Here is a 16,501-nt window from a genome sequence, read left to right as displayed (position 1 = left end):
CATATTCCAGAATAGAATCGTAGTCTTGCCACTGATTTTCAGGAATATGCCGTTTTTCCTTCGGACTCTGGGAGCCGCTGTTGACCAATCAGGAAGAGAAACGTAGAGAGAGATCCAGCCGGCCCTTTCCCGTTGTTCCACTGCCCAAAACACGGCCCCAGCGCAAACAGACCCTGGGGCTCCACGAACCCTGACTCTCCCACCCTCTGGCTCTGGAGGCCGGTCCTTCCGGACGCCCGCGACAGAGGAGGAAATCTGTACAGCTCGAGCCGGGAGGGAAAGCGGAAAGGTCGGAGAAACGAGGCGACGATGGCGGCTCGGCAGAGGTTCTGGCACCGCAGCGGGCGAATCCTGCTTTGTCTGCTCCTGGGGATGCAGTGGGAGACGGGGTCCGGACAGATCCGTTATTTGGTGCCCGAGGAAACGGAGAAAGGCTCTTTCGTGGGGGATGTGGCCAAGGACCTGAGACTGGAGCCCGGAGAGCTGTCGGAGCGCCGCGTCCGCATTGTTTCCAGAGGTAGGGCACCTCGTTTCGCTTTGAATGTCAGAAGCGGCAGCTTAGTCACCGCGGACAGAATTGACAGAGAGGAAATCTGTGCTCAATCATCTCCGTGCCTGATAAAGTTTGAAATTCTGGTTGAGGATAGCATGCACCTTTATTCTATAGAAGTGGAAATTACTGATGTAAATGATAATCCTCCCCGCTTCCGCGAAGAGGAACTAGAAATAAAAATCAGTGAAAACGCAGCGCCAGGGATTCGACTTCCCCTTCCCGAAGCGCATGACCCGGACGTGGGGGCGAATTCCCTGCAGAGCTACCAGCTCAGCCCGAGCCGGCATTTCTCTCTGGATGTGCAAAGCGGAGCTGACGGGACCACGAATGCGGAGCTGGTGCTGGAGCGGGTCCTGGACCGGGAGGAGGAGGCTGTTCACCACCTCGTCCTCACGGCCTCGGACGGGGGAGATCCGGTCCGGTCGGGCACCGCGCGCATCCGTGTGACAGTCCTGGATGCGAATGACAACGCTCCGGTCTTTACTCAATCTGTTTATCAGGTGAGAGTCAGGGAGGACGTTCCCATGGGGACCCAGGTGGTCACGGTAAACGCCACGGACCCGGACGAAGGAGTCAATGGCCATGTGACATATTCGTTCCGAAAAATAACGGATAAGACTTCTCGAATGTTCCAGCTGAACTCCACAACTGGAGAGGTGTCGATTTTGGCAAATCTCGATTTTGAGGAATCTGAATTTTATGAGATGGAAGTTCAATCCCAGGACGGTGGGGGTCTTCGGGCCCGAGCAAAAGTTCTGGTGACAGTCGAAGATGTGAATGACAACACTCCGGACGTGACCATCACCTCTCTCACCAGTTCAGTTCCCGAGGACTCTCCCCCGGGGACGGTAATTGCCCTTTTAAACGTGCACGACCGAGACTCTGGGGACAACGGCCTCGTCACGTGTTCCATCCCCAATAATCTGCCCTTCAAATTGGAAAAATCAATAGATAGTTATCTCCGTCTAGTGACGGACCGAACCCTAGACAGGGAGCTGGTCTCGAATTACAACGTGACGGTGACGGCCACAGACCGAGGGTCCCCGCCCCTTTCTGCTCAAACTCACATCTTCCTGCGTGTGACAGATACCAACGACAACCCGCCTGCCTTCGAGCAGACAGCCTATTCCGTCTACATTCCCGAGAACAACCCCCGAGGCGCATCCGTTTTCCGTGTGACCGCCCGGGACCCCGACAGCGAAGAAAACGCGCGAGTCACTTACTCCATCAGTGAGGAACCCGGCCAAGGACCTCCTCTGTCCTCCTACGTGTCCATTAACTCGGAGACTGGGGTCCTGTACGCTCTGCGCTCCTTCGACTACGAGCAGTTCCGGGAGCTGCAGCTGCAGGTCACCGCACGGGACGGCGGGACCCCGGCCCTCAGCAGCAACGTGTCGGTGACTCTTCTGGTTCTGGACGAAAATGACAACGCCCCGGAGATCCTGTACCCCTCCTTGCCCACCGACGGTTCCACCGGGGTGGAGTTGGCTCCGCGCTCGGCCGAGCCGGGATACCTGGTGACCAAAGTGGTGGCAGTGGACGGCGATTCGGGCCAGAACGCGTGGCTGTCCTACCGCCTGCTCAAGGCCACGGACCCGGGCCTCTTTACGGTGGGGCTGCACACGGGCGAGATCAGGACGGCCCGGAGCTTCCTGGACAAGGATGCCCTCAAGCAGAGCCTCGTGGTGGCGGTCAGGGACAACGGGGAGCCTCCTCTCTCTGCTACCGTCACTGTCACGGTGGCCGTGGCCGACAGCATCCCCGAGATCCTGTCGGATCTGAGCAGCCTCTCGACGCCCGCAGACCCCGAGTCCAGCCTCACGCTGTACCTGGTGGTCGCGGTGGCCGCCGTGTCCTGCCTGTTCTTAGCCTTCATCATCGTGCTGTTGGCCCTGAGGCTCCGCAGGTGGCGAGCCGCGCGGCTGCTGGAGTCTTCGAGCGGGTATCTGGGTGGCGTCCCGGCCTCACACTTTGTGGGCATCGACGGGGTCCGAGCTTTCCTCCAGACTTATTCCCACGAGGTGTCCCTGACCACAGACTCCCGGAAAAGCCAGTTGCTCTTTCCTCAACCCAATTATTCTGACACTCTGGCTAGCCAGCGGACTTGTGAGAAAAAGGAGCCTCTCTTAGTGGCTGAGGATTCAGGTTTTAGCAATGGAGATCAAAGTTTCCTCCAGGTATGTGCTCTTTCTGGATATTTGCCTTTTCAACAGTTAACCATCTGTGTTTCCTTTGAACCACAGGAAAGAAAATCTATGCTTTGGCTGAAAAATACAATTCAGTATTTTGAAAAAAATGGGTTTTCTCCAATTCTCTAAATCTATGCGACTTAATTGTTGTTTGAGATTCTGTTTTCTTTTCCGATCTCTTGTTTCGGGTTTATTATGTTGACTGGATTCTTCTCGCTGAAAAACTTAGAAATTAGAAATGAACCACATTTTTTCGTGCTGGGGTTTGCGGGAAGGAGGAGGAAGAAGACAGTTGATATAGTCTCGAGGACTTTCTCTAGCTTCCTTTGACTTTTGTATAGCCCTCGTTCAACTTCAATTCTGCTCTAGTCTGCCTTGTTAAGATAATGTTTAGGAAGCATCCAAGCTCCTTTAAGAACCATTTTACTTGCTCTCCAAAGGATAATGTACTGCTAACGGTCCCTGGTTAACTTAGTGCTATGGAAGAAAAATTCAATACCTTTTCTTCTTAAAAGCAAATAAGAACCTTTTAAAAATATTTCCTCTTTATTCTTTCAGTAGTACTAGGCATAATGGTACTTATTTAGCGTCCACTGAGTACAATGCAGTTTAGTAATCACTTGAGGACAGTGCAAAGAAATGAAAGAAACGTTTCCTGCCCACCAGGAGTACACTCTAACGGTGATGCATCAAATATGTTTTTGATTATCCCAAAGAGCCCATGAAGGGATGGATGTGTTGAAGAATCCAGTGGAGAGGAATATTATGACGTTAGGGCTTTTTTGAAAGTCTGCTTTTTCAAGTCACAAAAGACAACTTTTCAACTTGAATTTGGGGGACGCTGTTGGGGTGAGATTTTTAGAGGAGCTTGTGGGATGGGTTTAAGAGCTACAGACGAAATTAGGAGAGTTATGAAACAGGAGGCTCAATGTGTGCTCTATTTTCAACTGCTCCTAAGTCCTCGGGTCTTTTGAGAGACCTGAGAGTCCAGTTCATTCAGCCATGGGCGAGAGAGAAATGGCTTCACCCAAAGCTGATAACCCTTGGAAACAGCGAAGACCCACGGAAGTTCTATGTGGTGTTATCCCAAGCGCTTAGTACAGGGCTCTGCATATAATAAGCACTCAATAAGTGTCATTGATTGATTGACTGATTCTTACCATAATGTTTGTATTTTAAGTGTAGTAGTAGTAATAGTAGAAGTAGCAGGTAGTAAGTATAGTAGTAGTAGTGCATTCTCTGTCCACAAGAAGCTGACTTTCTAATGGGGCAGACCTAAAATATTTAAAACTATACAACTGAATGAAAGTATATAATAAAATGAACTTAAATATGTAAAATGAAATAGAAGAATTCAGACATGCTCTTGAGCCTGGATCTGGGAATGTTCTCTGAATTCTAATCTTCCTCTAGGGCACATCTAGGGAAGTATTTGACACTGAATATCTTTAGCTCTCGGCAAGCTCTTTGAATATCGAGTTTCCTGGAGATCCTGAACGGGGATTTGAAAAACAATATCCCTGAGCAGTCCAAGTACCTTCAGAACTTGGTTAGGGGCTCTACCGCGCCATTCATTAGCTCTTGGTTAAGGAATTTTTACTGGGTCCGGAACATCAAGGGTGAAGATTTTTAATTGAAGAACCATCTAGTTTTTTCCGTGGTGGAGACAGGTCCAGTGGGAACTCTGGATTTAACTGACTAACCCGGGCGGTGAAGATGTCAGCGGCTACCAAAGAAACCACCTGCGGGGTCCTGGCACTAAAGGACAGTTTCAGCACTGAGCTGTCGTCAGTGCGGCTGTCCAGCACGTGAAACACCTTCGGATGCATTTCACTATGTGTTGCACTCCTCCCTACCTGCTCTCTCGTTGCACTCCTTAATGCAGCAGGAACATGATTGGCAAAGACGAGAGAGTGTAAGTGGCACTAATAATAATAATAATGGAATTTTTCAACGCTTACTATGTGTTAGTGACTGTACTAAGCTCTAGGGTGGATACAAGCAAATCAGGTTGGACACAGTCCCTGTACCTCGTGGGGCTCACAGTCAAAACCCCCATTTTCCAGATGAGGCAACTGAGGCACAGAGAAGTGAAGTGACTTGCCCAAGGTCACACAGCAGGCAAGTGGAGGGCCGGGGATTAGAACCCATGATCCTCTGACTCTCAGGCCCGTGTTCTATCCACTACACCATACTGCTTCCCACTACGCACTACGCAAATCACTACTGTAACTCTGCGCTGACTGTTGTGAAGTTCAGCAATGCGTGTGTGTGCGGTTTGCAGAATACATCAGACCGGAGCCCCTGAGATGAGAGTTAGTCCGATCAAACTCTCTGCAAGCCTAAATTCGGCAAAAATTCCGTTGGAAACGCGGACGAGAATCGCTTCTTTCTGGATCTGGGAATGTTCCGATCCCAAGGTGGCGCTGACATAAGTTTCATGGGCCTGCAGTTTTCCTGTTGAGACTGAGGGCGCCGCTGTCGGCCAATGCGGAGCCAGAATTCCCGCCGAGATCCACCGGACGGGAATTTCCTGCCCATTCCCACAGAGAAGAGCCGGCGCCCAAACGCACTCGGACCCAGGGACTCTGGTCCGCCCTAGAGCGCACGGATTCCCAGCTAAGCAAAGCTGAAACAATCATTCTCCTTCGCCACGGATACCTGGACTCCAGTGGCCGTTTAAAACGCCGATTTTCCGAGCTGAAGCGGCCCCGGGAGAGAGAGGAATAGGGATGAGCCGGGAGCAGAGGGGCCCGGAAGGCAGGCGGCAAGTACTGTTTCCCTTCTTGTTCTCTTTGTTGTGCCGGGCGCTGGGCGAGCAGATTAGCTACTCCATCCCCGAGGAGATGGCGAAAGGCTCGGTGGTGGGGCATCTGGCCAGGGATCTGGGGCTCAATATCAGAGACGTGTCGGCTCGGAAGCTGCGGGTTAGTGCCGAGAAGCAGCTCTTTACTGTGAGCGCCGACAGCGGGGACTTACTTGTCAGCCACCGGATAGACCGAGAGCGGATATGCGGGAAAACTGTACGTTGTTCCATACTGCTAGAGGCAGTTGTTGAAAATCCCCTAAATGTCTTTCACGTCAATGTGGAGATTCAAGATATCAATGACAATCCCCCGCGTTTCCGCAGGAACTACATCGATTTAGAGATTTCTGAGTCCGCTGTGTCTGGTGCTAGCTTTGCCTTAGAACCCGCTCAAGATCCAGATGTTGGAATCAATTCCTTAAAAAATTACCTGCTCAGCACAAATCCGAATTTCTCCTTCGATGTGAAGGAGACAAAAGATGGAAACAAATATGCCGAATTAATTGTGGGGAAGCCCCTGGATCGGGAGAAGCAGAGTTCCTATCATTTAGTGCTCACAGCTGTGGATGGGGGGGATCCGGTCCTCAGTGGCACTGCTGAGATCCGGATCAACGTCACTGATGCTAATGACAACGCCCCCGTGTTCAGCCAGGACGTGTACAAGGTCAGCCTGAGGGAGAGCCTGCCCCCTGGTTCCCCCGTACTGCGGGTGGAAGCCACGGATAAGGACGAAGGCACCAACGCACGGGTCACCTTCGCTTTTAGTAATGTCGCTCAGACTGTCCGACACGCGTTCGCCCTGGACTCCGTTAGCGGAGAAATTTCAACGAAAGGGATCCTGGACTTCGAAAGCATCAAAGGCTATTCATTGGTTCTTGAGGCGAAGGACGGCGGAGGTTTGGTCACCCGGTGTACCGTAGAGATAGAAATTCTAGATGAAAATGATAACGCTCCCGAGGTGACGTTCACATCCATCTCCAGTCCGATTGCCGAAGACTCTGAGCCTGGGACAGTGATAGCGCTGATCAGGACACGTGACCGAGACTCAGGAGACAATGGGGTGGTCACGTGTCGGATAGAGGGCGAGATTCCTTTCAAGATTGTCTCCTCTTCCAATAATTACTACAAGTTGATGACGGGCGGTGTCCTTGACAGAGAGCAGACTGCCGAGTACAATATCACAGTCACGGCTACCGACAGGGGAAGCCCCCCTCTCACCACCTCCAAAACCATCTCCCTGCTCGTTGCTGATGTCAATGACAACCCGCCCGTGTTCCCCCACACTACCTACGAGGCCTATGTCCCAGAAAACAATCGACCCGGAGCCTCCATCTACCGGGTCAGCGCCTCCGACCGAGACCTGGACGACAACGCCCGCATCTCCTATTCCCTGTTGGACAGCTCCGAGTCCGAACTGCCGCTGTCCTCGTCCGTGTCCATCAACTCTCACAGCGGGGACATCTATGCGCAGCGCTCCTTCGACTACGAGCAGATCCGCGCCTTCGAGCTGCTGGTGCAGGCCCAGGACTCCGGCTCCCCCCCGCTGCGGGCCAACGTGACCGTGCGCGTGTTCATCGTGGACCAGAACGACAACGCCCCCCCGCATCCTCTACCCCGCCCTGGGGCCCGACGGCTCGGCCCTGTTCGACACGGTCCCTCGCTCGGCCGAGCCCGGCTACCTGGTCAGCAAGGTGGTGGCGGTGGACGCGGACTCGGGCCCCAACGCCTGGCTGGCCTACCACGTGCTGCAGGCCAGCGATCCCGGGCTGTTCAGCCTGGGGCTCCGCACCGGAGAGATCCGGACAGCGCGGGCCTTGGCCGATGGCGACCCAGCCCGGCACCGCCTGGTCGTGGCCGTGCGGGACGGCGGCCAGCCGCCCCTCTCGTCCACCGTGGCCCTCCACCTGGTCTTCGCCGACAGCCTGCAGGAAGCCCTTCCCGAGCTGAGCGATCGCTCGGCTCCTTCGGATTCACAATCAAAAGTGAACTTTTTCCTGGTCATCGCTTTAGCGATCGTCTCCTTTCTGTTCCTCCTGACGGCGGTCTTTGTGCTCCTTTTCAAGTGCCGAGAGCCCCGGCCTTCGACGGTCTTTGATTCCTTCCCGCCCGACCTCTACTCCAGTCTGGCCCGAGGGCCCTCCTGCGGATACAGCAGCGCCACTCTCCCTGTCCCCTACTCGCGCGGCGTGGGTCTGGCCACGGAGCCGACCCTCAGCGAATTCACATTCCTGAAGCCACCGGACCCCTCCGCCTCGGGTCTGATCGATTCTGGTATCAGCAGCGACTCTGACCGCGAGATCCCTGCTCTGGAACCGCTCTCCAAGGTGAGCTGAGCTTGTTGAAGCCGAGGCCAGTTTGAACCATTTTTTTTTTCCAAGCTCAAATACTCACGGGCAGAACCTCTGCCACCGTGGTAATTCCCGCAATCAAGTATTTTCTGTTCCGTCCTGTTATTGCTGCGGAGCCCAGGATTTCGGGTCCGACCTCTCCCACCCTTACAAGCCCACACCACCGCTCCTTTCCGGTTTCCTCCCACCTTTGAGCCTGCTCTTTCCTCCTCTCTCTTCCCGGGGCCAGGGCTTGGATCTTTCCCTCCTTCTCAGGAATAATGTAAGAGCCTCGATTTTAAGACCCTCGTCCTTCTATTGTACTTTCCCAAGAGCTTGGGACCACGTTTTTCCTTCAGAGAGAGCTAAAAAATACCTTCACCGCCACTACTGCTTGCGGTGCTGCTGTACCTGCTCGGATTTGTATCTCAGGCCTCGGGCGGACCATTTCGAAATGTGCTGATTGGATTCTGTAGACTGTAAGCTCGTTGTGGGCAGGGAGCATGTTTACCAGCACTGTTGCATTATTCTCTCCCAAGCGCTTAGGACATTGCTCAATAAATACCACTGATGGTGGTGACGTTGATGATGATGATGATCTTAGGCCTCTCCCCTTCCTGATAGCAATAGATCCATCTGTGTAGAGTGGACTTTTTCAGAGAAAAACCTGGACTCCATCTTAAGTGCGATGGGAGATTTATGAAGCGGTGGAGATTTAATTCCTCCTCCCCTAAACCTTTCCTACTTTGTTCATTGCTCTCATCAACTCTCTGTCACTTTCTTATTCACACTTTCCCTTTTGCTTGGAATGACCACCCCTTTTACCTCTAGCAGAAAACTGTTCTTCCTATCTTCAAGGTCCTTCTGAAGTCCCATCTCCTCCAGAAGACCTTCCCTAGATGACTTCTTATCTCCCAATTTTATATTCCTAGCTGCCATTTCAGTACTTTTCTGTAACTTAAGCATTTAAGTACTCAAAGCCCCCATATCCCATATATGTATATATATCTATATATGTATATATATAGATATATATCTTTATACTCTTTTATTCCATCCTATCTGCAATTTATTTTAGTGCCTGTCTTTCCTGCTAGATTGTGAGCTCTTTGAGGGCAGGGATCATATCTACTAACTCTACTGTACTCTCCCTACGACTTAGTACAGTGTTCTGTACAACAAAGTCACAAACAAAGCAGTGTGCTTTGAAACCCTTTCAAATGAACCTGGATAAAAGCTGACCAAAGAATTGAAGGGAAGAAAAGGGCTAGAAAAACTACAAGTTCCAGGAAACAAAGAGGCTAGCTAGCCTTCACTTCCCAGAAGCCACTGGGACATTCTGGGAGGAGTTTGCCTCCCCTGCCGATACTAGAAAAGATTTACCACGCTGCACTCTTTCCTCAGGGATGAATTTGGAGGAAGACTCAGTTTGCTATAGCACTTTGATTCTTGCTGCTAATTGTTTCCCTGCTCCTTGATCTGATCCATCTAGGACTCCGTTGAATACATTTTCTTTATGGTGAGATGTTTTTCTCTCAGTTTATGACATATATGAAAGAAAGGAGGCTCAGATGAGCTTATGTGGGCCTATTTCAATCCAAACCTTTCCCTACATCAGCCCCACAGCACTTATGTATATATCCTCATATTCTCTCATTATCCCTATCTGTAATTTATTTTAATGTGCGTCTCCCCATCCTTGTCTCACATGGGGCTAGAAGAATCTGAGTCCTTGAATGTTCAAGTTATTTTTCCAAAGTCACCAAGTGGGCCAATAGTGGAGCTGTTACTCAAACCTGGGTCTCCCGACTCAAAATTCTCTGTACTTTCACTGGGCCAGAGGAACTAGATGGGTTCTTGCCCCTCCCCTCATCACTCTACAGGACAGACTCAAGGGAGCTTTTGAGAGCAGATGCCAGAGGGCATAAAGTTGCCTTCCTCTCAGACGGAAGACCACTTCAACCCCCATCCCTTTTTCTCCACTTCATTTTCTGTTCCAAGCTCAAAGTAGTTCTAACAGTGTCATTAGAGGCAGAGGCCTGAAGCACAGACCTTGAAACGCTATTGAGCTTATGGACTACCAGAGCCCTAAACTGGCAGTGCCTAGATGCACTACTTAATGGACTTAATCTCATCCTGGTTCTTGTCATTCTGTACATTGTTAATAGGGCTCAAGAAACAGTTATTATATTTTATTTTTAAATTTAGCTTTTATTTTTTCTTTCCCTAGTATTTGAAGAATGCACTTCTGATAGCGAAATGAGTGTGTGGTACTTTTGTATTTATAAGAAAGATGGAAATGTGTGAAGGTTAGGGAAAAGAGGGGTTAGTCAGGGAAGGCTTGGTGGAGGAGATATGACTTGTGTATAAAGGTGAATTTGATATCACCTCACTGTACATACGGAAATTTGATAAAGTCATTCAAGTTAAAAGGATGTGGCCTTTTTATTTTGGTCTCTCTGAATCCTCCCATTCAGAAAACTCTGGAACTTCTATAGCTATTGACCCACATCTCCAAACCCCAGTAGCTTTCATCTCTGCCTGTCTTTCACCTCACCACACTACAGTCTAGCCCTTCCCTAGGCCTTCTCAACACCGCTATCTCTACAAGGCTAATAAGGCCTCTGAGCGTAGCTTCTTCTCTTTTATTGTCTCATCTTCTTTCCCCTCATTTCCTCATCTCTCCCCTCCATAACTGCCATCTCCATCCCTTCTAATTATGGAGAAAAGCAGCATGGCCTAGTGCAAACAGCAAAGGCCTGAGAGTCAGAGGACCTGTGTTCTAATTCTGATTCTGACATTTTTCTGTTGGGTGATCTTAAATAAGACACTACTTCTTTGTGCCTCAGTTTCCTCATCTGTAAATGGGGATTCAATGCCCACTTTCCCACCAACTTAGACTGTGAGCCCCCCTGGGACAGGGACTGTGTCTGACATGATTACCTTGTATCTACCCCAGAGCTTAGAACAATGTTTGACACATAGTAAGTGCTTAACAAAAACCACAATTTTATTATTATTGTTGTTGTTGTTGTTAGTAATAATGATAATAATAATAATGATGATGATGATGATAATGGAGAACCTGGAAGTAAATGGTAAGTTTTCTCCCAGTTCATCTCTAACAAAGCAGTAGTCAATCTACAAGGCCTGTAGTTGGAAGGGCTCAAGAAACAGTTATTAAATTGCATGTTTATATTTAGCTTTTCCTAATATTTGAAGAATGCACTCCCAATGGCGAAATTCACCTACGGTGCGTGGTACTTTTGTATTTATAAGAAAGATGGAAATGTGACTTTAATCCTTGGGATATGGAGAAGCAGAATGTGCCTGGCCCAAGTTGCTTCTGGTAAGGAAATCCAGCCCCTTTGGAAGGTACAGTTACTCTTCTGGGACTCTAGGTTGTATGTAATTCAGAGGTTGCAGCTTCTGTGTGTCAAGTGGATCCCCAATGTATTTCTTAAAGGGGCCTAACTTGCAGTTGTTGTAGTAGTAGCAACAATGATATTAATTACGCATCTGGAGAGTAAAATGCACTGTACTAAATGCTTGGGAAAATAAATTAAAAGCAAAGACATTCCCTGTCCACAAGGAGCTTGCACTCTAATAATGAGCTCACAATCTAGTGGCCTAACTCTTTAAAGTTCCATTAGGAGTCTTTGAAAAAGTGACATTCTTTTAAGTCTCCTGTTGGAAGGGTGTTTGAAGGTAGCTGATTCTAACCACCCCTACTGGTGTTGCTACTACTACTTGCAATTCTTTTTCTTAATCTGTGGGAACAGAGGTTGTGGATTTCAATTCCATTTGTGAAGTCCTGACATAATAATAAGATTAAAGTTGGGGTTCCATGTTTTGGCAAAGTCAGTGAGAAGGTGTTTTAGTTGGTAGAAACAGTGTGACATAGTGGATAGAGCATGGGCCTGTGAGTCAGAAGGATAATAATAATAATAATGATGGCATTTATTAAGTGCTTACTATGTGCAAAGCACTGTTCTAAGTGTTGGGGAGGTTACAAGGCAATCAGGTTGTCCCACAGGGGGCTCACAGTCTTCATCCCCATTTTACAGATGAGGTAACTGAGGCCCAGAGAAGTTAAGTGACTTGCCCAAAGTCACACAGTTGACAATTGGTGGAGCAGGGATTTGAACCTGTGACCTCTGACTCTAAAGCCCGTGCTCTTTCCACTGAGCCACGCTGCTTCTCCGGGTTTTAATCCTAACTCTGCCAGTTGTCTGCTATGTGAACTTGGGCAAGTAGCTTAACTTCTCTGTTCTTCACTTATCTCTTCTGGAAAATGGGGATTAAGACTGTGAGCTCTATGTGGGACAGAGAATGTGTCCGACCCAATTTATTTGTATCTACCCTAGTGCCTAGTACAGTGCTTTGTACACTTAAAAATACCACAATTATTATCATTATAATTATATTTTGTATGATAATCATATCATATCATTATTATTATATCATAGCATCACTGTCATTATAATTATTAGGTAGACAGGGCATGGAAGAAAGGATTATTTCTACCTAATTATTTCTTTTAAAGTTCCTGAATCAGACTTATTTCTGAATGAATGTGCTGAAGGACAATGAAGAAACTCCTTCAAGATTAAGTACGTGATATTTTCAGGAGTTTATAAATCAGCAAGGGCAATTTATGAATGATTGTGCTCATCAAGAGTCAAAAAACTAATTTATAATTTAGTATATGATATTTTCAGGAGTTTATAAATCAAAAAGCAATTCATTCTACCATGAATTATAATGAATGGAATTATTTTTACATGAATTCATGGACACTTTTCTCATTCAATTTTAAAGAAAAGAAAATGTATGGACCACCATCACCAAATTGAGTGGTTAGCTAGATAAAATAATTGGGTCCTATCAATCAATCAACCTAATTTATTGACCCTACATGTGAGTAGAGCCCTGCTTGGGGGAGTGTAATAGAGTTAAAAAACATGATCTCTGCTTTCAAGAAACTAACAATCACTTAAATGACCATCTTTCCATGTGGCAGAACTTAAAAGCAATTAGGCCAAGCTTGAATGAAGTCAGGGAGGGAAGCATAAAAGAAGTCAATTAGGGACTTATAGTAATCATTAAGGATCCCTTTAGGGAGGGGAGTATGTCTATTTATTATACTTTTTCAAGTGCATGCTGCGATGTTCTGCAAACAGTGGGTGCTCAATAAACACTTTTGGTAGAGCAGGACTAAAAACCAAACAAACTGCTTCTTTTCCTTATTACTCTTGGATTAGGTTTTCATGGATTTGTCTAAATGGGACCATTAGGGCCTAGGCATATCTTGTGCTCTCTCATCCTAGTGATGTGGAGAGCTTTAGTAGACACCTCTTTAGTTAAGTGAAGTCCTCTAGACCATAAGCTCACTGTGGGCATTATTGTTATTATTATTTTTACATCCAGATATATTAACCTTTACATTCAGTTATTTATTCTGTTACATTTCTTGGCATATTCACTTTACTGCTTAGTAAATTATTTACCCTTCTGCCCCCACTAGTTATAAATAATTGGTCAGTCTGACTGCCTCCCCCATTATATTTTAAGATCAGGCAATGTGGATTTTGCTTCTGTTACATTCCTCAAGCGTTTAGTGCTGTGTCTTGCTCTCAATAGTCAGTCAGTCAATTGTATTTATTGAGAGCTTACTATGTGCAGAGCACTATACTAAGGACTTAGGAGAGTACAATACAACAATAAACAGAAATGTCCCTTGCCCACCACAAGCTAAAAGTCTAGAGGGGGAGACAAACATTAATATAAATAAATAAATTGCAGATATAAGTGCTGTGGGGCTTGGAGAGGTTAAATAAAGGGAACAAGTCAGGGTGACACAGAAGGGAATGGGAGATGAGGAAAAGAGGGCTTAGTCAGGGAAGGCCTCTTGGAGGAGATGTACCTTCAGTAAGGCTTTGAAGTTGGGGAAAGTCATTGTCTGTCAGATATGAAGAGGGAAGATGTTCCAGGCCAGAGGCAGACACCTTAGTAGGAATCTTAGGAGGAGCCTGATTAATATCACTGATTGTTGTAGATGAGGTGGCAAATAATAAGAATAGTAATGTAATAATTCAGGACTCTGTGCCAAGCATTATACAAGATAATTCGATTGGATCCAATCCCTCTCCAACATAGATTTTACTTTCTAAGGGGGAGGAAGAACAGGTATTTAATCCCCATTTTAAAGATGAGGAAACTAAGGCACAGAGAAATAAGTGACTTGCCCAAGGTTACACAGTAGGCCAATGGCATAGTCAAGACTAGACCCAGGTCTCCTGGCTCCCTGGCCTATGCTCCTTTCACCAGATTATGCTGAAGTCAAGATCATCACTCTCTGAAATGATAGGCCTGGCAGAAATGATCCCAAAATGATGAGGGCAAAGAAGGAAGTGTTTCCTGTTTTACAGCAGTTTGATGAGTTCTAGCAACCTTGAGTCACTGACAATCAGAAATCTTCCTTGAGTATCCATAGGACATGATGTTGTACGTGGTGTTTGGGAAATGTGTTAGAGATGAGAGACAGTCATTTTCCTCAGGAAGTTTGCCACTCATAAGTGAAGACAGGGAGCCATACAAGTGACATAAATATGGATATCTAAAATAACTAAAAGGGGCTGATTAGGTAACCGAGTTGATGAACTGTGGAGTGGAGAGGGCAACATATTCTAAGAAACTACATCCATCTCTTTAGGCTATTCGGAAGCAATCAATTGATTGCTGCTTCACGTCACTTACTGGAGTGGTAGCTCCTTATGCTCAGGAAATGCATCTTATGTAACTGTTGTGCTTTCCTGAACACTTACTATGTTACATTCAGTAGGAGCTCAATAAATTCCATATGTCTGTTATTGGTGAGGGAAAAGATACTGTCAGGGTGTCTACCTCACTCCCAGCACTGATCCGTAGTAAAAAACATGGCCTAGTGGATAGAAAAGGGGCCTGGGAGCCTAAGCTCTTACCTCAGTCCACAATCTGTCTGTTCTGTGATCTTGGACAAGTCACTTAACTTCTGTGAGCCTCAGTTACCTCATCTTTAAAATGGGGATTAAGACTGTGAGCCCCATGTGGGCCATGGACTGTGTCCAACCTGATTAGCTTATATCTACCCCAGTGCTTAGTACAGTGCCTGGAACATAGCCTAACAAATAGAATTTTTAAAAATTAAAAAGAATATTGGCTAGCGTGGGACCCAATTAGCCATTGGAACTAACATATTCCAGGGTCAGGAGGCACGGAATGATTTTAAGAGCCAAACTGCAGTGGCAAGTAGTCAGTTGGTGGTATTTATTGAGTGCTTTCTGTGTGCAGAGTAGTCTTACTCCAGAAGCCTCCTTCCAGTCCCAGACTGATAGCAGTAGTAGTGTTAGTATATATTGGGCACCCACATAAATCTTGCTGCACTTTTCAGGGCAGCTGGGCATACTAAGTAATTGAGAAACAGTGTGACCTCATGAGAAGCAGTGAGGCCTAGTGGAAAGAGCATGAGCCTAGGAGTTAGGGGGCCTGGATTCTAATCCTTGCCTGCTTTATGACCTTGGACAAGTCATTTAACTTCTCTGGGCCTCCAATTCCTCATCTGTAAAATGGGGACTAAATAAATTCCTAGTCTCCCTCACCTTCATATTGTAAACCAAGGGCTTGACACAAAACAGGCGGCAAGGCCTAGTCATAGGAACACAGGCCTGGGAGTCAGAAGGACCTGAGTTATAATCTCAGCTCCACTACTTGTCCGTTGTATGACCATGGGTAAGTCACTTAACTTCTCTGTGCCTTAATTACTTCCTCTGCAAACTGGGGATTAAGACTGTCAGCCTCATGTGGGATATTGACTATCCCCCCCTTCTAGACTGTGAGCGCGCTGTTGGGTAGGGACCGTCTCTATATGTTGCCAACTTGTACTTCCCAAGCGCTTAGTACAGTGCCCTGTACACAGTAAGTGCTCAATAAATGCAATTGAATGAATGAACAAATGCCATAATTATTACCATTATGATTATTTTTCATTTCCAAAGCCCAGATTGTGTGAAATACTTTTGTAAGATATCTGAAAATTGAATAGAGGTTTTGTTGCCACTCTTTTTATTTCTACTTTATTGAACATTGTACCAAGAATATGTCCTTACCTTAGACCCCCCAACTTACATTTCAGCACTTCCTCATCATCAGCACACATAAAGTATTCATGTCCATCTCTATCTCCATTGTAGCACTGTTCATAGCCTTATATGCTATCCTTATACTGCGTCCTCCTACCTTTAATTTATTTTAGTGTTTATTTTTCCTGTTAGATTGTAAGCTCCTTGAAGCAGGGGCCACGTTTACTAATTCTATCATACTCTTCCAAGCATTTAGTTACAGTGCTTTGCACGCTGTAGGCACTCAAATCAATACTTTTGATTGATTAATTGATGCCCTCTGTACTATGGTGTGATCTGCAGAAAGACAGCAATTCCAGGAGAACAAGCCCAACAGCACAGCAAGGAAACATTTTTGTGTGCACAATGTGGACAAAATTGTGGGTCCCTTATTAGGCTTTTCAGTCACAGATGCCAGACACTGTACTAAGCACTGGGACAGATAAAAGTTAATCAGGTTAAATAGA

At 47.0% G+C, this 16,501-nt stretch overlaps 1 protein-coding gene across 1 annotated transcript; it reads left to right on the top strand.

Annotated features, from left to right (window-relative positions):
* The first annotated feature begins 309 nt into the window (after positions 1 to 309).
* LOC119949599 (protocadherin gamma-A10-like) lies at positions 310 to 4,554 on the top strand. The gene is made up of 3 exons (XM_038771467.1): positions 310 to 517; positions 668 to 2,730; positions 4,459 to 4,554. The coding sequence occupies exons 1-3, from the start codon at positions 310 to 312 to the stop codon at positions 4,552 to 4,554; spliced, it is 2,367 nt and encodes a 788-aa protein (XP_038627395.1).
* The last annotated feature ends 11,947 nt before the right edge of the window (positions 4,555 to 16,501 follow it).

This window comes from Tachyglossus aculeatus, chromosome X2 (genome assembly GCF_015852505.1).
Source record: "Tachyglossus aculeatus isolate mTacAcu1 chromosome X2, mTacAcu1.pri, whole genome shotgun sequence".
Lineage (NCBI taxonomy): Eukaryota > Metazoa > Chordata > Mammalia > Monotremata > Tachyglossidae > Tachyglossus > Tachyglossus aculeatus.
The sequence above is the reverse complement of the archived record's forward strand: the minus strand, read 5'-3'. Positions and strand labels throughout refer to the sequence as shown.

Excerpts from the sequence above, each read along its gene's own strand:
- LOC119949599 (XM_038771467.1), top strand. The coding sequence starts at position 310 with ATGGCGGCTCGGCAGAGGTTCTGGCACCGCAGCGGGCGAATCCTGCTT. Across the intron at positions 518-667 it reads CGTCCGCATTGTTTCCAGAG|AAGTGGAAATTACTGATGTA; the intron begins GTAGGGCACCTC and ends TTTATTCTATAG. Across the intron at positions 2,731-4,458 it reads GAGATCAAAGTTTCCTCCAG|ATGTCAGCGGCTACCAAAGA; the intron begins GTATGTGCTCTT and ends CGGGCGGTGAAG.